The following is a 20,229-nucleotide window of genomic DNA, read 5'->3' on the forward strand; positions in this document are numbered from 1 at the left end:
TAATTCATGAATTATAACCAGTTATAACTATGAATCTCTCGATTCCAACTTCTATAAGAATAAGAATCGAAAATCGATAAGGTGATGACATGACTGATTTTACACAACTCATCCCTACTAAAATGAATTGTCAAACTAATATATCTTTTTATTTTAGACAAACTATAGTGAGTTGTTGTTATAATAAAAGGTGCAATAAAAATGAAACACGAACATACTGGAATAACATTTATTTTTACTTCATAAACAGCGTGAGCGAAATAGTCCTCGAAAAAGGAATAATGCCGCGGACTACGAAATACAAACATACTTCTAATAAACATTCATACGCTAATGGAATTTACAGTCATAGTCTTTATTAACTTACATAATACATTTTATATAACTCGATAAACTTAGAACAATATATATAAATAATGAACATAGAGTTGTCTAAGAGATTACGATTTGATAATAGCTTCATAAGCTTGGAATATGCATGTGGCGACCTCAACAGTGCGCGACTTGAGGCTGAGCGTGGCCTCGGGGTTGCCAGGCTGCAGCTTCAGTTCCAGCAGCACCCAGATGTTGTTGATCAGTTTGAGGGACTGGTACAGCATATCCTGGCCCTCGACGTTCCTCTTGGCGATGGTGAACACGTTGTTGAGGGTCATCTTGTGGGCGATGGTGTCCGCGTTGCCGACCACGTTGGAGAGCGTGTGCTGCACCTCGTTGGCGGCGGGGATCTCCTTCCACGTGGTGAGGAAGACGCGCTTGTCGAGCTGGCCGTCTTCCGTGAACAGCACGTGCGCGGGTATTAGGCACGCGAAGTAGAACACGTCCACGTTGTTCTTGATCGCCACCTACGTAGGATACAAAAAATACACTCAGGTTAAATGTTTCTTATCTATATTACAAAAAAATGCAATATTAAAAGCTAGGTGTGGTATGTCGTACTTGAAGGTTGTTGAGTGGGTCCATGCGCTGCACGGGCCCGGCGGCGGCGAGCGGCAGCGCGGCCTCGCTGCGTCCGCCCGCCGACACCACGCCCACCGACAGCGCGCCGCCGGGGTACACGCCGAAACTACACAACATAACACAAATTTATTAACATTTGAAATATCTTGAAATTAACTTTGTTTCCAAAAACGTTATAAATTAATGGGTTACCTGTTCTTGTTGAGCTGTATAGCGAAGCCAGTCATGGCCTGCATAGCCTTGTTGGTAAAGGTCATCTCCATGCGCGGCTGCCCGTTCTGCCGGCTAAACGTGCCCCAAATCTCCAAACCTAAGGAAAATCATTCATTTGGTATTACATGTCAACTTTTTAGTATCAAAACACTCCTTTTTTATATTATTAGCGAGTACGTAAGTTACCTTTCCCCTTGTCAGCAGGCAGCCAGCACTGTTTGGGCGGCACATATGACGCGGGCGCGGCCGCGGCGCCGAAGATGTCTCCCAGCAGGCCTGTCGTCGTCGCAGCCGCCGCTGGCTCCGGTCCGCCACCCAGCTAAAGAATATTAATATTAAGAAAAAAAAAAAGAAAAATGTCATATTATACAATAGTTAACATTGATATAATCAGACATTTAAGAAATATATGGACGAGATATAAGGAACACCATTTTTAACTGGTAACTTCTTCGTACGGTAATATCTAAATGTCAATCTAGACATGCCGAGACGCTTCTTCAGTGTTTAAATTATTTGTTTGCTTGTGATATCGGACACTAGATAGTGCTAGTGACATTGCGTTTTTATTTTAATTTTTTAATCTCTTTATTAAACGCTTTTAAAGATGAAAGTCGCGTGGAACAACACACAGATGCCACCTTTTAACGATAAAAGTATGTTTAACAGTTTCAACGCCACTAGGATTTCTCGTCTTACTGGCAGAGCGAGTGTGTAGTATCGAGAGTGTCAAAGGTATGTCATGTCACTCACCAGCACATCAAGGTTGCCTGCGAGCAGGTCGATGTTGGAGGCGGGCGCGGCGGCCGGCGGACCTGAGATGTCCATCGACAGCAAGTCGCCGATCAAAGATTCCTGTACACATTATAAATACTATAAAACTTACTTCTACAAAATTAATTAAATAATCGTGTACTAGATGTTGCTTGCGATTTTGCGTGAAAATAAAAAATATAACGATGTTACTCACTGATAACGGAGCTTTTTAATGGTGTAAGAATTTTTGAAATCGGCCGAGTTGTTTTTGAGTTATTTCAATACATACAAAAATATAAATGTTTCCTCTTTATATTATTAGCATTTTTAGACAACTTATTTAATTGATACTGTCGCTTTAAACTCAGAGCAATACTTCTCGCCTGGCTTAGGATGCGCGCCAACCTATCCATCCTTCTAGTGACATTGACAGCTGTCAGCTAGGGACGTGCCGTTTATGCCGATAATCTAGAGTTGCGCCAATTCTATAGCACGGTACTAATTTTATTCCTAACAGTATAGATATAACAATTATGAGCATTATGAGCATGTGACCTGGTTAGGTATGACAGTGGGCTGCTGCGGCAGAGCCTCCTCGGGCGCGGCGCCGCGCGACGGCAGAGACTTGCGCACGCCTGCGCCGCGACCTGGCATAATTATCACATTTAATAATAACATATAAATAAATGTATATATCACAAGTGGATTATTATAAAAATCCGTTTTAAAAAATAACGTGTCTAAGTTAAGATATTTTCCAATTTTAGATAAAAAATCCGTTCCTAAAGGTAAATATAAATTAAGAAGAAACAGATCATGAAATTGACTTCGATAGACACTGATTTAGACCCTTTTTCCAGTAGTGCGAAGTTACCTTCAACGAAGGCGGTGGGCGGCTTGTGGTAGACGGAGGCGAGCGAGGCGATGTGGCAGATGAGCTCGTCCAGCAGCGTGGGCTCCAGCAGGTCCGTCTCCTCGGAGATGAGCGGCTTGTCGGCCAGCACCACCTCCTTGGCGGCCGCGGGGTCCGTCGACAGCAGCCGCCAGTAGATGAAGCCGCGGTCCCTGAACACGTATCATCTTATTTAATTTTTGAAATCGACCCAATAGTGTTTAAGTTATTTCTATACATACAAAAATACAAATCTTTCCTGGTTATAATATTAGTATAGATAAAAAATCCGCATTAACTATGACTTGATAAGTCGAATAATAGCCGGTGAAGTACAAGATTAGATTAAACACAGTATAATTTCGCCGAATGAGCGAATATAGAGTGCGCAGAGTACATACCTGAGGTCGGGGTTGTCGGAGTCCTGCGTGGCGAGGCTGAGCACGTGCTGCACCAGCTCCTGCGTGTCGGCCGGCCGCTTCAGGAACAGCTTCACCACCGCAGTCAGCAGCTGCAGCTGCACCTGATCACGACACACAACACCAACATTACAGTCTCATCACCTTCTTCCTTATACTACTCCCGTAGTAGCGTTACAGGTTTTTTCCCTCACTTAAATCTATCATCCGTCATCTCAGTCATCACTCCCTTTTTGATCATGTCACCTTTCATGCATTCCATCCATCCCTTTCTTTTAGAAAGACCTAGGTCTACCGTACATGACATTCTATGTAAAACAAAGTGAAATAATACACCTAACTTCCTATTAATATTATAAACTAGCTTTCGCCTGCCACTCCGTCCGCGTGAAGTAAAAAATAATAATAAATTATTTAATTTCTAACATCGGTCCGGCAGTTTTAGAGTCATTTCCATACATAGAAAAATACAAAGCTCTTTATAATATTAGTATAAATTAAAAATGTAATATACTAAACAAGATTGTTTTTTCTGTCCACCATTTGATGAAGTGATATATTTAGTCACCTGTGCGTTTTCATCGTGGAATCCCTCGAGGAAGGAGTCGAGCAGCTCGTCCGCGTTGTCGATGCGCTCCGCGTACTCGCCCACTATCCACACCTGCATTATATTTTAATTCAAATCGGCCCAGTTGTTATTGCGTGCAAATACATACAAAAAGTCAAAAATACAAATCTTTACTATTAATAATACTAGTATAGATAATAATAATACATTATAATTGATGAATACAGAAAAAGAAAGATCCATTAAAATTTTGACGGCTGTCAGATTGTAAGCGTTGCTTACAATGCAAAACGTTAAAGATTTCTAGTATTCGGCTGTATCACAGTGTTAGTACACTCATTAATGTTCGTGTTTTTTTTTGTACAATTTATCATTTACATACTATGTTTTCTATATTAAAGGATGTTAACATTTTATAAAAAGTTTTTTTTTTTAATAAAATAATTTTTCTACTGTTAAATAATTTTGACTGTAGATTTTTACTTCAGCTGCATATGTAGTTAGTTAAATATGAAATTGCAACTTACCATAGATGCCCTGGCTTCAGGTTCATCCAGGGTGTCTAGATTCTCGCAGAGGGTGCTGATGATGCTCTCGTACTTGTTGGGGTACTTGCGGAAGATGTCTTTGATGACGACGATGGCTTCCTGTACCACGTAGTTCACCTTCGTTTGGATCAGCTCCAGCAATGTCGAGACGCAGCGCTCCGCTGACGGCTCCACCTGCAGCAATCATGTCTATTGGTTTCTACCACACTCATAGACACTAACGGACCTTTCAAATTTTTACTACTAATTTTACACTAAAGAGAACTTGATTATGACTGTAATTTAAACAGTTGTATAGAATCATACTAATATTATAAATGAGAAAGTTTGGATGGATGGATGGATGTTTATAAGAGTTTGTAGCGTAAACTGCTAAAAGGATTTCAATGAAATTTGGTACAGATATAGAGGATAGTCTGGAAGAACACATAGGCTACTGACTTTTGTTTTTATTTTTTAAATTCCACGCGAACGGAGTCGTGGGCGACAGCTAGTAATATATAAATTATCAATTAACGACCTGACCCTTGTCAAAGTGGCATTATTAGTGTTATTGTAGAATGAAAAGTCAAAAATGTATGGAATATTTTACGATATATTACGTATTTATTCCTATATATTTTGACATACTTTGTTGATTCTACTAATATTGCTAACAGAAGTTCACTTTCTCTAGAGGGGCAGGTCTAGACATATAACCCTGTGACTGAGATATTGTCAGTCAGGGTTTCCAGTTTTTTTTTAACCCACTTTAAATTGTTTTTTTCTTGATATTTGTTTTTTTCTTTTAATATTTCCTAGTTTCGTGATGTCCCGTACCTTGATAGCACACCTGCCGATAGCACGCACGGCTTTCCTCACGAAGTCTACATCCACCTCGGTGGCGTACTCCTTCAGCTCGCCCAGCACCTGCGCGATGTTGGCCTGCGAGGCCAGCCGGATCATGATGTCCAGCTTCTCCAGCTTCACGTAGATAGGGTCGTTGTACTTCACGAAGAACACCTCCATACAAAACATTACACTTATTACTGGGCCGTTCTAATAAGTCACATTTAATATTCACCGATAGAAAAAAAAAATAGTATTTAGGACATTTTTGATTATTTATTGAAATAGGTTTAACATTATATGACCGAATTAATTTTTCTAATCTAATATATCTGTATGTAATAATCTATAAATGACAATAATTAGACATGTACCATTAAATTTTTATGTAAACTATGGCATAGAATAAAAGGCTTTTTTTATTTATTTATTTTTATTTAATATTCACCGAAATTTAACGAAGTAACGTTGTAACGGCGGGTGTAAAATATTTTAATTTTAACATATTAAGGGCCTGTCCCTACTGGCTGATAAAGGTTCAGATAGTTTAAAATGACGTCACTGTCAGATAAGGTAACAAAATCCGACACTTCCATCACATATTTACACGTTGGATTGTTATCAGACAATTTACAATTTGGTGACAGAGGCTCCTATTATAATAATGTCATTGTCGTTACAATGTTGTGTCAGCGAACACTTTTTTTTTTAATACTATGGATATTATAAATAAATGCAACGAGAAATTTCCATTTTTCATAAAAACTGAATTCAAATCGCATATGTTTGAAGTCAGTATCGATTAATTTATTTTAATTGTTGTGACCTTTCTATGAAGTTAAAACTGATATATATCAAAGTACATAAATTGGGCTAACCTATCCAAAGTATTAGAGAGTCGAATACGGTTAAAATAAATTGTAAATACCGTTATAAAGGTGTGTGTACCTTCATTTCGTGTTTGAGTATGTCTGGGCGCTTCTGCACGACGAGGTTGATGTTGCGCAGCGCCACATACTGCACCTCGGGCTCCGCGCTCAGCAGCGTCACCAGCGGCGGCGCCAGCTTGCGCGACAGCGTGCCCACCAGCTCCGCGTCCTCGCTCACCATCTCCATCAGCTTCATCAGCACCTGCACACGGACACGGACACATACACATTAGTATGTGGATGCTAGTTATGTCAGAAAAGGGCATGGACGAGGTCGCGGTGGGGCTGTTAACTAACTTGCGTTAAATTTTTTTTAAATATAACACTTTAGATTATCGTAGTTAAATTTGGAGATAACGATTTAAGAAATTTTTTTACTAGCTTTCGTCCGTGACTCCGTCCGCGTGGAATTAAAAATAAAACAAAAGTGAATAGTCTATGTGTTCTTTCAGACTATCCTCTACATCTGTACCAAGTTTCATCGAAATCCATTCAGCCGTTTAGATTACAAACTCTAACAAACATCCATCCATCCACCTAAACTTTCGCATTTAAAATATTAGTGATTTATTTTTTTTATTAACTATGCTCACCTGTGTATACAGGATGTCATAGGTCATAACATTATTTGTAAAAAAATATACAGGTGTCAGATTGAGGGTAGTTTGTGATGCAGTGGGTACCTTGACAGCGGAGAGCACGACTGCGGCGTTGGCGTGCGCGAGGCGCGGCGTGATGCGCTCGCAGATGGAGTGCGCCTCGCGCGCGTCCTTCGGCGCGTAGTTGGACAGCGCGTCCAGGATGAACACCTGCCCCCACTCCGTGCACTCGTTCAGCGCCGTCAGCAGCTTGTTGATCGTCGGCGCGTTCATCTCTGCCGCAACCAGTACACCATATCACAAAAAAATATATTTGACACTAGCTATAGATTATGTAACTCAGTGATAATGTAGCTTTTTACTGAGGAACAATTTTTTGAAAATTTCAGGTCCACACTTAGCAGTTTTGGCTGTGCGTAGATCATTGAATCATTTTTCTCTTTTAAACATATGAAAGAAAAATCGATAGATGATATAAAAAAACAACAAATCTATGTGTGAATGGGTCAGTTCAAATCTAGAAATATTTTTCATGAACAAAATTTCGTAAAAACTCATAGTTTTTATTCGTTATAAGTGAGCACTTTTCAAAGATAATAAGGAGATAAACCTTAGTTTTTAATTATCAAATTCCAGCCGAAGTCGCAGGCAACAGCTAGTTAAATATTACATGTCTGATGAGATACCAACAATGTGAAATGTATTATTCATAAAGAAAATGTGCACATACCAACAAGTGGGTGCCCTGACACACTGGCTTCATTGATCTCGGAAAGAGCAGCCACAGCATTGGCCACTACCATCGGGTTAGAATCACTCAATAGATCCTTCAGTTGATCTAAAAATCCCTGCAAAAATACTGTTAAATAAATCTCAAGTCACATTATGTACATTAAATATAAACATAGAATTTTACATAAAAAACAATGGTAAAACCTTATTATGCAACAAATTATACACATTTAATTGCCTTTAATATCACTGACCTGATCTTCAACCATGCTAGAGGATATATCATAAAGTTTAGCGACGCAAACTGCAGCCGTCTTCCTCACATATGGGTCTTCATCTTTGAGACACTTACGCAGTGGCTCACACAAATACTCCGTGATTTTGTCCACTCGGATGCAACCCATAGTCCGCACAGCCAACGCTCGGATCAGAGGGTTCGAGTCTTCGCAATCCTGTAGGTGGTTTAGCATTTCAATAGTATAACAGTGTAGAACAAAAGTTACACATTGAATACGGAAGCCATTCTAGAAGCAATTTGCAGTACAAATTCGCTATTCTCATGAAACCTCATGTTTAAAGCTTAAAGAACTAAGATTTTTAGCAAAATATAATGGATTTCACTGTTTTTTTGTTAAAAAAGCGTTACACTTTGACTTTTCAAAATCCAATGATATAAAAACTATTGAAAAAATCAACATTTTATTGATGTTGGTATAAAAAGCTTATTATATTTTAATATTTTTAGCATTAAATAATTAAGGTGTAACATCACAAGTGTGCATGACAATGTTTGTGATAAAAAAAAAATAAAAAGAAGCCACAAAATAGTACAAGCTGTGCTAATCCTTTTAAAAGACCCATATATAGTCTATATCTAGGAATAGCGAATTTCTACCAAATGGTACTATTATAAATAGCTTATGTGCTACTAATGTCAAATATAATGAGGCATGGAATTCATATTTGTATCAATTCTATGTTTCAGCTTATCTTTTTAATATATATTTTTTAAATTAAATGTAGATTTACACATCTGTGTGCTAGTGGTGGATTTGCCATATACCATGCAAATTTAGCCAGAATTACTACATTTATCTTATACTAAAATGTGCTGAAAATTAATATTTATTACAATAAATTCAACTTAAATGTGTAAATCTACAGACGGATGATTGATTTTCTTTTTGGATCATTTTAATTACCTTAACAAGCTGGTATGTTGGTAGATCCTTCCACCCATCATAATATGGTACAGTAGACATTAAAACGATAAAAAAGACAAGTCACACACACACAGATATCTACACTACACTTACATAGAAAGATATTTATATTTAAATATACGATACTTTTGAAAGTTCCATGCTCAAAATTCAATATCTTAATCAAATATAATCTTGAATAATTGAAACACTTTCTTTATAGTTAAATATCACTCTGATATTAAATTGATTGAAAGTTAACATTAAAAACCGAAATTGTTATAATTGCAAATATGCAAATAAAAAAATAAAAGCCCAATCGTAAAATCTTTTTGAACTGAATTTAAAACTATCAATGTAACTAAATATATATATAAAAATCACATATAAAATCGAAAACATACCTTAACAAATGTATTTACGGCCATTATAGCCATGTCCGGCTGAGATTTAGCGTAGTTCATTAGGTAGAGGTAGACCAGTTTCTTCAGCTCCAGATTGTCAGTTTGCATGCAATTGACAACATCGGGGAAAAGAGCTGACACATCTTTACCAACTGTCATAGAAGCTATGACCTGCATAATAGTGAAAAATGTCAATTTCGTGTTTTTTTTGTATACTATGGTATTTTACAAAAATGAAACATTTCATATAATTCTTACCATAACTCTAGTATTACTAATTAAAAAAAAATGTTTTAGCAGATTGGTAACTTAATTAATATAGTTTTATAACTATAGATATGAAATAGAAGATTGTTAAAACAATATTTTAACTATCTTCCAAGGTAAGTAGTCTGCCATTGGATTATAAAGGGACTCTGACACTGTGATGTAACAATTTTTGGTATAAAATTTATCGCTTTCTACTTTAAGGGTTAGTAAAATACATAAGTGCCATTATTAGTGATTCACCCTAACTATTTGGCAGCCATAAGACTGTCTAATTTGTTTTATATTGAAAGTCATGTTATTTGAAGTCATATGTAAACCCTAATGTGCGGAAAATCTTGCACCCAGCATAGATCTTTTACATAGAGAAGTCAGCTTACCTTCTTTACTGCTTCCTTCTTTTTTTCTTTCTTATCGCTGTTTAATTCAGATTTCAATTCGAAAATCTCACCCTTCTTGGTTGTTGTAAAATACTTTGAATCAGTCATTTTGGAGAATTAACAGCGATGTTGAAATTTATAATTTTACCTGGTAAATAATTTTATCTCATGTAAAATAAAGTGTCAAAAAAATCAATAATTTTAACGAACAACAATTGGTAGTTTTTTACAACTATATTGGTAAACATTAATATAACGATAAAAAAATTATATTTATGACGAACAATACCACTAAAGAAAAAGATTCTTTTAAAGTAAAAATCTTTTTAAATCACTAAATACACTTTTGACAGATTTGAAGGGGCGTAATTGATGTGTAGACGTGGGTAAATCAACTCTAAACCGGCCTAACAGATCAGATCACAAAGCTTGAAACTATTGAGCTGCAGCTCCTGAATTGAGTGTTGCCAATGAAAATTTTTACCTGGCCTTGTATATCGTGTAAAAAAGCCGTAATACAAATTATAACAGATGCAACACACCAGGCTCAGTTCTTTATAGTCTTGGGCTTAATCGGACATCTGCAAGTGCGCACCGTACTAGTACAATTGGGAAAACGTACTAGTACACATTTTTAGTACCTTTAGTACTTCAGATTTGTGAAAACACAATACATGAATAGAATATAACGAGTGTTATATATTACTTCACATCAAATTTTAAGCAGGGTCAAACATATGTTATTAGCGAAAATAAATTTAGTTATGAATAATTTTATCCACTTTTGATTCTCATTATCGAAGGTGGATGCTTCAATCTGACAAAAGGCGAACACCGATATCGTGTAGTGTACTAAAAGTACTAAATGTCCGATTAACAGAAGCCGTTCGGCAACGTTACTTTTAGTACAGTGCCGAGTAACATTACTTTTTAGTACATCGTACGTGTACTACCCAAGACTAGTTCTTTAAGTTTCTTGCCTGTTAATTTAGATCAGTTCAGTCATTCACTCATTGCTTCATGGCCAATAGTGTTGGGCAAATACAATTCAAAATACTGATTTATCATTATAAAATGTTTAAAAGAATTTTATATATTTCTATAAAGAAATAAACAGATTTTCGTGCCAACTTTAGTGTATATTATATGTACTTAAGTGGTAATCTGGCAATTGATAGTCGAAGAATAATTTCGATCATTGCGAATTATTTCTAACGATAACAAAAGTGCAATGCAAATGCAATTATATTATAGTGCCACAAGATCATGTGGTATATTTTTGACATTGACAAGGGGTTAGGGCAAGCATTTAGCAAGGTGATATTTTTATATTTCAGGGAAATTCTTCCCTTTTAAATAAAAAGACGCAACTGTTCAGGAATTACCTTATAATGTAACTAGGAAATGCTCTCGACTTCGTTTGTCGGGAAGAAGACTATAATTATAGAACTTTTGCAAACTCTTGGCAATGCTCTCTATAAACAGTGCTATCTTGAGAATATAGAAACCTTAATTTGGTACACAGATCATATTTATTAAGACATATAAATGAAATGAAAAGAACATTATTTGTATATTTGTTACTTTATTAAATAATTTCATTTTACAACCAATATTGAATGAAGTAACATTTCATCACATTATCGTTACATTACATATAAATTATCAACATATATATTATAATTGCGATTACAGACACTTACATACACATATGAGGTTTTTAGATAAATGGAGTTACAATTACATGGGGTATATAATTTAGACTACATATACTAGCTAAAATCCATGAAAACAAAAGAAGCATATGGAAGAGGAAGTTCAGTAACTATAAATATCTGTTAGATATGTATTGATTTTCTAAAAAAAAAGCAACAATTTTCGTGTAACAAATAAATCATAGAATAACAGTCTGATCACACGAATAATTACAAATTAAATAATAAAAAGTTGTGGTCTAGTTATTTACAATAGTTAGCTAACTAAATAACAATCAACCTAACATTACATCGATTTCCCACTTCTATATCGTCTAAATACTGACTGTTTGCAGCGCAACAACGAATACATAAACACATTAATAATGATTCTCTACATGAAACATATCTAAGCTAAATAAATAAGTCGAGGCCTTGCGTTTGACTCAGTGGCGCTGGTTATATCCAATTCAAGTATATTTAAAACATAGCCAAGAAGCATAAGAGATATTCTTTTGGAATGCATACATACTTTACACACAATATCCTTATATCGTTTGATTCAACTTGGCTAAAAACTAGCGCCATCTGTCATAAACAAAATATTGTTAAAATCATTTTCAGTACATTGTTTCATTTTAACAATCTAATCGTCAGTCAATTTTTTTACTGTAAAGCATATCCAAATGCTACATCTAACATTTGAGCAGATTAAAAATTCCTGAAATTTAATCTTATATTTGCCAATAAATAAAGCAGCTTTATACGCCAAATAGACCAATAATTATTACTACACCATTTGTATAAGTATCTGCTTTCTCTCCTTTCTTTACAAATAGTGAATTAATCGTATTATAACCACACTAACGATTCAAAATGGAAAACGTACCTACTCATAGAAATTTATAAAACTTAGTTTACCATGGCAGATCGTATAAGATCCGAAATACATCACTATTGTCCAAACACTAGCGAGTGACATCTGTCACATTGACACTTGACGTTGAAGTCAGCTGTTTACAACATTTTTCGTCTTTGACAAATTAATAATTTTTAATCTTTGTCGATTTTGACGGCTGTTTGAGACTGACAAATTTTTAACGTATGATGTCGTCAGGATGTTCTTCTTGTTTTAATGTATCAAGAGACGAATGTTGTGTGTTGTGTCAGCGAGTGTCTAGTGTAGCGCGAGGGGGTCGCGCTGCCGCGAGCAGAACACGGCGCACAGCAGGGGCAGCGCGCTCGTGAGCAGGCCGGCGGCGGCGGGCGCGGGTTATGCGTACGACTCCTTGGCGGGGCTCTGCGGCTTCGAGCCCTGCGAGCCCGCGCTGCTGCGGCTCCGGCGACCCTCTGGGGTCTGTGACCTGGACAATAGATAAGTATTGCATTACAACTATACTAATTGCAGTTGCTGTTTGTTGCCAATACTTAAACTATACGGCCAGTATTTACGGCAAATAATAAATACTTTTTACTGTAAAAGTTTCTACGGGATTTTATTTTACACTCATGTAGAGTATAAGAATATTATGTGGTTACTTTTGTGAGTCGAGATGAAGGCTGTTCCTTGAAGGCGCGGAGGGGCTGAGCTTGTGGTTAGCGAGGAACGTGCCTATCGACTCGTCCGAACTGTAGCTGTCGTTCTCTCTGCAACAATTGTTATAACAATTTAATTTAAATTGACGGAAAAAATAATTATGACCTAAATAAGCTATCAACGAAGAGAGTATTAGCTTTGCAACTAAATTTCGGCATGTTTCATCAATTTATTATGACTACAGTAACCAGACAAAAAAAATATATAGACTAGACACAGTAAACAATTTTTTTAACCGGTACTTTCTTTGAAAGGTACTACGTTAATTGTCAAGTTTAGTACGCCACCTCGTGTCCTTGTGATTTTTACAAAATTAAAATAAACTTCATCTTTTGTTATAAAATAAACTAAACAGCGTCACGATATAAAACACAAACATTTAATTTCAAGAGAATTAATTACATCGACAGGAGGTTTCGAGGATATATTAATAGATGGCGTTAGTGATGACCATGTGAAAAAAATTTCAAGTTTAAGCTAAGGCTCTTTTTTAATCTGTGGTTGCAACAATAAATTTTCATTTAACTTGGTCGTGTGGTTGTAGTATAGAGTGTTAGTATAGTAATGTTTACGTGTCGGAGTCGCGGTCGTTGTTGCTGGAGAGGTCTCCGGCGATGGCCTCCTGCAGCGCGTGCGCGCGGCGCGCCGCCAGCCGCGCCTCCTCGCGCGCCGCCGCCGCCTCGCCCGCCGCCGCGCCCGCCGCCGCCTCCGCCGCAGCGCGCGCGCGCGTCGCCTCGCTCAGCCGGGAGTTCAACGATACGTTCTCTTCCTTCAGTTCTCTGTTCATATAGAATAATAAATAAAACTACCACAACGAAAATAACTCAGGTTAATTACATCACATTATAAAAACTGTATTTTATTGCTTATAAGTGACCATGGCAACCTTGCTTTTTTGCTACTGGCTTTTAGTTTTTGTCCTGTTCTCATAACTAGTGTGTGTTTACGCTTTATTATATTGGTATAATAGTATTGTGAAATTTATATAAACAGTTAATTGAATAAATCGGTGGTAATAGATCAATGAAAAGTACATTTTTGCTTAGTATGACTTATTTATATGGGTATAAGCGCCAAAAAATTCCCACTTATTTAGTCATATCAGGATTCTGACCTACGTTCACAGAAATGTTAACAGGTAGAGTATAGTGATACCTGATGGATCGCTGCAGCTTGCGCAGCTCGTCGGCAGCGTGCAGGTCGCGTGCGCGCGCCGCGCCCAGCTCGCCGGCCAGCGCGTCGTGCGCGTCCCGCAGCCGCGTCAGCTGGCCCTCCAGCCGCGCGCGCGACGTCGCCTCCAGCTCCAAGTTGGATTCCAACTCCTGCACATAAAACTATCATATTAGAAATTCAAAAGACGTATAAATAAAGACTAATTCTTAAGTACAGAAGCGATTAGAAAAAAAGGAAGAATTTAAATTATTTGAAAACTAGAACACATTGTCAATGTCATCGTATTTTCTATGTCTTTGTCTTTTCATATGTTACCAATACACATGTCTCCATTAAAAGTAATTTCATTTCTAAATCTTTTATGATATACACCACTTCAAAAAAATGCCTTGTTCATGGCAAAGAGACAAACTCGGCCTCTTCCTACAAATAACTAAATGAGTAGCATTGTATGGTGCAAAGGTATAGAGTAGTGAAGGTGACCTTGTTCCTCATGTCGAGTCGTCGCTCGGCCTCGCTGTGTCCGTGCGTGTGTCCCGCCTCCGCGTGCGCCAGCCGCTGCGTCACCTCCGCCACCTCCTCCGCCGCCGCCTCCGCGCGCGCCGCCGCCTCGCGCGCCTCCGCCTGCGCGCCGCACAGCGCGCTCGTGCTGCTGCGGTACTTCTTCATTAACTGCAACAGTTAAAACATTATTATAAAAAATCGGATTTGCAACTCATTTTCGGTCACACTCACGGAAATAGCACGGTTCGCCATTGACGGATACGTCACCATCATAATAATAAACAATCTTATCATACGAAAGACTTAGGGCCTGTCCCACCACTGGCTGATAGAGGCTCAGAAAATTGATGTCACGGTCAAATAAGGTAACAAATCCAATATTTCCATCACATTTTACACGTTGGATTGTTATCAGACAATTAAAAAAATTAGTAGAACTGACACTAAGAATACTAAAACTAAGCTACTACAAGATTTGCACAAGGGCGGCCAAATTGCTATTAGCAATCTCTTACTGGCTATTGTAATATTTCTCTAAAAAGAAATAAATAAGTTGTTCAGATTTTTAATTATCTTCAATTAAAAAAGGGGAAAGAGGCAGGCGATAGTATTGTAGTGGTAATAACCTCAGCTGCTTCCTCCTCTGCGTCGTCGAGCGCGGCGCGCGCGGTGGCGGCGTCGCGCGAGGCGGCCAGCGCGCGCTCCGTGGCCTCGGCGCGCGCGCGCGTCGCCTCCTCCAGCGCCGCGCTCGCCTCCGCCGCCTCCGCCTCCGCCGTCGAGCGCGCCTTGTTCGCCGCGCGGAGAGCTAGCTCCAAATCCTCCACCTACAAACATGCAATACCGTCTTAGTTAAAGAAGTCAATCTCATTTAAGAAATTAAAAGTGGTACCCAAAGTCCCTAGTCCCTACACGTCAGGGGTATGAGAGGAAGGCATGAGGCCATTAAAAAAAAACCTCAGTATTACCACAGTGCATCTCAGTGTACAATAATATTGTTTCAACTAGTATATATAGAAATATTAATTTATGGACGTATGGTTTCATACTTGGTTTTTCAGTTGTCGTATCTGTGCCTTAGCGCCACCTTCTTTTTCTTTTTGTTCGAGCATCGTTTGAGCATCGCGTAGTAGTGCTCGGTATCTCTTCAAGTCTCTGCAAATAAATCATCATAAAACATACAACACGAATTTTTTAGCGATGTCCATGATATTGTACTACATCGAAGTAAAAATGTAGACTTGAATGAACTGAATGGAATGGAATGTGGAATGAGTGATTGAGTGAGTGAGTGAATGATACCTCTTGAGGCGCTGCACGAGCTGTCCCTGTTCGTGCGTCTCCGCGCGCGCTGTCTCCTCCAGCGCGGCGAGGCGGCGCTCCAGCTCGTGTCGCTCGCGCAGCAGCAGGCTGCGCTCAGAGTGCTCGCTCTCCAGCTGACTCTCCAGCACTACAATACATACAAATATAACATGGTCGGAAAACATGTTTATTGTATCTCTTTGTGGGAGACTTGTCACAAATGTATGAATAATATAACTTATAGGGTGTCAAAAAGATGCAAACAGCCAGACCGTAAACGCCTTTCCTCGATTCGGCCCGTATTGACCCGGGGGTCGATGGGGCCATGGGTGGTAATGGATAGGAATCTTATCAAAATGAAATATGATAGAGTTACAATATATAAACACAAATAACGCACGACGTTTATTGTTAAAAAATTGAAAATGACTTAAGCTTGACAAACGTGACGTGATAAATTGTCGCCGCCTACTTTAAATGTCTATTAGTTGTAAATTGACCTCTAAGCGAGATCATTAGTGTGAATTTCTTTCTGTAAACAAAACTTTGAAGTAGATAAATTATTTTAACGACTTACTTTTTAGTTTCTTGGCGGCGTTAGCTCGAGTCTCCTCCATCTCATCGTCGCGCGCGGCCGCCTCCAGCCGCGCCTCCTTGCGCTGCTGCTCGAGCAACATTTCTACCCTCAGCTTAGAACTTTCAAGAAGCTACAAAGAAAAAATGTTTTTAAATATTTGTGCACTTGTATTTTTTATAACATGTGTTTGACGGATCAAGTATTTGTATCCATTAACATATTTTTCAGTACCCAATATGCTATAAATGTTATTTGGTGGGTGATTTTAATTGTCCAAAATTGATTTAGGCAAAGCATCTGAAACTGATCTAACATTAGTTGATTTATGGTAAATGAGAACAGATTCTTGTCACTTAAGTCAAAAAAGTATCTCTACGTATCTGTATCTGTTTGTTCAAGCATAGTATCTGTATTGGTATCGGTACCTGTATCTGCCCTGCGAGGTCGTCGAGCTCCTCCTCCTGGTCGCGCACCCTGCGCTCGAGATCAGCGCGCGCGCGGCGCAGCGCGGCCAGCTCGTCGCCTCCTCCGCCGCGCTCCTCCAGCTCGCGAGTCGCCGCACAAAGACGCTCCTCCTTCAGCTCGAGCTCTAGACGAGCTTCCTAAATATACAATATAGAATCCAGCGATATAGTTCAATCCTTTTGATAACAACAAAATATTGTACGAAGTGTTCCACAATGGGCACACAAAAATGCTGCAAAGATTAAGCTTACTTTTTACTAATTATTATTCACAGAAATAATATATGTAAAAATTAAATCAAAATACCAAGGTGACTAGAATCGCACTGTTGTTAAGCATTATCTTAGGAGTAAAGTTAAGGATTTAATTTAATAGACCCCCCTTTGATTATCGGCCTGCCCCCAATTTGACAATCAACCTGCCTCCCTATATAATGGGCTATGTACAAATATGCTAAACTAAATACCACGTCATACATTTTTTTATGATTTACTTTTGTAGATACGTTGCATACTCACAGAGAGGTTCTGCTCCAGCGCGTACTTGTCAGCGAGCGCCTGGTCGCGGTCTCGCGCGTGTCGCTCGCGGGTCGCGCGCTCCCGCTTCAGCTCCTCGTTGGCGGCCTGCAGCTCCGCGTCGAACTTGCGCTGACGCTTCTCCAGCAGATTGTTGCGGCATGTCTAACATAAACACTTTATTTATTCATACTCTTTTGAACATTAAAATCTGATCTATACTTTTAGGCAATATAACTGTAACAATATACTTTAATGCCAAGTCTACGGGATCGTGCGCTTATTCTTAAAAACATGTTGACATTGACAGCTGTCATAGGGAGGGGATGCACGTCAATCTTTCCAACGGACTAGTGTTGTACCGTTACACCGGCATGGTATCGACATTCTTCTTAACAATACAAATAATAAAAATAAAACCGACACTTCTTCGCACTCATTTAGAAGAGAATCTTAATGGAATATTAATTATTTTATGAATAACTGGTTTGAATCGCCGTTATTATTTTCAATTACTTCTAACTGTGAATAAACAAATCATTCAAATATTCTAAAAGTACTTCATAACATATATACCTGTTCGTCTAACAAAGACCTGAGGTCGGCCATGTCATTTGTAAGTTTTTGCAGCTTGCGCTTCCAGCCTGCAGCCACCGCGCGCTGTTCTTCCACCTCCTCGTATGCATCTTGTACCTGTAACGTCACTTTACATAATAACGCTATCCTATCTAATTCTAATGCTATCCTGATGAATATACGGTTGTCTCTGTTCCACTTCACATAAGCCAAATAGAATGAGAGAGATGACTATGATGTTTCAGCTGTCACACACACGCAGTCAGAATGGTCATGCTAGAATGAACAATTTATAGTACATACTATTCTGCTGACAACCTCTTTCAATCTCTGTTGTCCTAGTAGCTCTTTACTTTAAATAAAATATTATCCCTAACAAAAACATGACGAAATCGAATTTATTTAAAAGAAAACATTCTATCAGAGACGACATGATCAATAAATTTTCATTTTAAGATTACGAGAAAATATGCGAAAAGTAAACAATGGATTTGGCTGTCACCGACATACATTTGTTTAAAAAAAAACATTTTAATCGTTGTATTTCGCTACATTGGGCTGTCGCCAAATAATTAAAGCTATAAATTCTCAAATTCTATTGAATCAAATCGGTGCCCTTACGAATAAATAGTTTACTGACCTGTTCGTTTTCTTCATCCATTTTACATACATTTAGAATTAAATATTTCTACAGAAAACTTTCTAAGTAGATAACTAACAACATTTTACTTCACTTCGTATCAAGTATCGAAATACATTTTTACACGACTTAAATATTAATTTCGAACTTCCAACTAAAGTAACTTTTTAACAAATTGAAAATATTTTAATTGACGAAAAAAAAAACGAAAAACACGTTTTATGTCGTTAACTACTAATTGCTAGTGTAGGATAAAGTGATAAGGGAGTGATATAATTAAAAACACGCGTATTCAAACAACAAGCTAGATATTGTAACACTATTTTATATCAGAGATGGTATCAAGCTACACTATCACCATCAGTCGATCAAGGATGAATTGAGATAACTGTTTTTTGTTCGCAGATAAACATTGCAACCTATTTGTACATTGAGATTTTCATAACCATGCGATGTACATAATATCTCAACTTTAGTAATGCGAGCATTATTTTCTTTATTGGAATTAAATATGACTATTATAGTGTAATAACCAATCATAATAGTGCAGTTACAGATGTACTTTAGCAGGGAATAAAGGGAGGGAAAAAGGTAGTGATGACTGAGAGGACGTAGGATAGAGTTATGTGGAGGACAAAATCCAGTCCAGGGAGTAGGATAAATAGGGAGATGGTGATGACAGATGTAATTCAGCAGTATTCCAGAATATACAAACCTTCTTTTCCAGCTGCTTCTTGACCGTAACCAGCTGTTCCAGGTCATCCTCGTGCTGTCGGCGCAGCTGCGCGCGTAGTAACTGCAGCTCCCTGTGCGCCTGCTCGTAGCGTCGCTTGTACTTGTCACTGCCGATACCACTCTCCGCTTCGGAGCCTTCGGAATCCGATGGTTCGACTCCGTTCTCCGCGGAACGCCAGTGAAGTAATTCTAGTTCTAGACGCTCTGACGCCTGGTATGAGCAAAAGTTTGGAATTTTGTAATAATGTATGACAAAAATGAAGATAAAGAAATTTTACCCGGAGAAAAGAAAAATTATTATTCAAAGTTGTATGCTCGTAATATAGGAGTATACAACTTTGAACAAATATTTTAATATTTATACTAAATCATATAAATACAGAGTCGTTCAAGGTAACAGAACTAAATATCTAACAACACAGGAAGTTCTTTCTGGTCCGTTTTAATTGCAACAACAAAGTATACCTATGCACAAGTCATTTACTTTAAGAATAGAATCGTATGATTTCACAATTCACTTTGTATTCAAGAACCAAACTACCACTTGCATTTCTACTTTCAGTGGTACTACATTATTGTTAATTATGTGTACAAGCTCACCTGCTGTAGCCGTTGGTTGTTTGCGACCAGATCTCTGTTGTCCCTCTCGACTCTTAACCTTTCGGCCGCTTCGGCGTCAGCTCTCTCGCTGGCCAACGCGGCCGCCGCGCGCTCCTCCGCTAACTCACCGCCCACCTCTGACAGCTACAAAAACACGTTG

The 20,229-nt window shown here is 38.2% G+C and overlaps 2 protein-coding genes across 5 annotated transcripts in view; both read right to left on the minus strand.

The window, feature by feature from the left end:
- Positions 1–215: 215 nt before the first annotated feature.
- On the minus strand, positions 216–10,195 carry LOC106106108 (AP-1 complex subunit beta-1). 3 transcript variants are annotated; one of them, XM_013286650.1, is made up of 18 exons: positions 10,179–10,195; positions 9,695–9,842; positions 9,048–9,218; positions 7,696–7,893; positions 7,440–7,557; positions 6,794–6,984; positions 6,130–6,312; positions 5,173–5,355; positions 4,333–4,527; positions 3,806–3,898; positions 3,220–3,341; positions 2,801–2,991; positions 2,482–2,573; positions 1,924–2,025; positions 1,357–1,489; positions 1,150–1,267; positions 937–1,063; positions 441–842 (listed from the first exon to the last, which is right to left on the minus strand). In XM_013286650.1, the coding sequence occupies exons 2-18, from the start codon at positions 9,800–9,802 to the stop codon at positions 441–443; spliced, it is 2,727 nt and encodes a 908-aa protein (XP_013142104.1). In that variant the 5' UTR covers positions 9,803–9,842; positions 10,179–10,195. The 3 variants fall into 3 exon arrangements, with proteins under 3 accessions (XP_013142112.1, XP_013142104.1, XP_013142094.1); XM_013286640.1 differs by lacking the exon at positions 10,179–10,195 and adding an exon at positions 9,984–10,074; XM_013286658.1 differs by lacking the exon at positions 10,179–10,195 and having other exon boundaries at positions 216–842; positions 9,695–9,802.
- Positions 10,196–11,265: 1,070 nt separating this feature from the next.
- Positions 11,266–20,229, minus strand: part of LOC106107408 (unconventional myosin-XVIIIa) — a 135,769-nt gene continuing 126,805 nt past the window's right edge. For both annotated transcript variants that reach the window (XM_013288256.1, XM_013288266.1), the window contains 14 exons: positions 20,070–20,213; positions 19,450–19,680; positions 18,095–18,211; positions 17,522–17,683; positions 16,964–17,140; positions 16,539–16,668; positions 15,962–16,109; positions 15,709–15,814; positions 15,289–15,486; positions 14,642–14,830; positions 14,141–14,307; positions 13,558–13,764; positions 12,928–13,035; positions 11,266–12,752 (listed from right to left, as the gene is read on the minus strand). In XM_013288256.1, the coding sequence (XP_013143710.1) occupies positions 12,662–12,752; positions 12,928–13,035; positions 13,558–13,764; positions 14,141–14,307; positions 14,642–14,830; positions 15,289–15,486; positions 15,709–15,814; positions 15,962–16,109; positions 16,539–16,668; positions 16,964–17,140; positions 17,522–17,683; positions 18,095–18,211; positions 19,450–19,680; positions 20,070–20,213 (2,175 nt within the window). In that variant the 3' untranslated portion in view covers positions 11,266–12,661. The remainder of the gene's footprint in view (positions 12,753–12,927; positions 13,036–13,557; positions 13,765–14,140; positions 14,308–14,641; positions 14,831–15,288; positions 15,487–15,708; positions 15,815–15,961; positions 16,110–16,538; positions 16,669–16,963; positions 17,141–17,521; positions 17,684–18,094; positions 18,212–19,449; positions 19,681–20,069; positions 20,214–20,229) is intronic.

The sequence above is a fragment of the Papilio polytes genome, unplaced genomic scaffold (assembly GCF_000836215.1).
Source record: "Papilio polytes unplaced genomic scaffold, Ppol_1.0 DF824269.1, whole genome shotgun sequence".
Lineage (NCBI taxonomy): Eukaryota > Metazoa > Arthropoda > Insecta > Lepidoptera > Papilionidae > Papilio > Papilio polytes.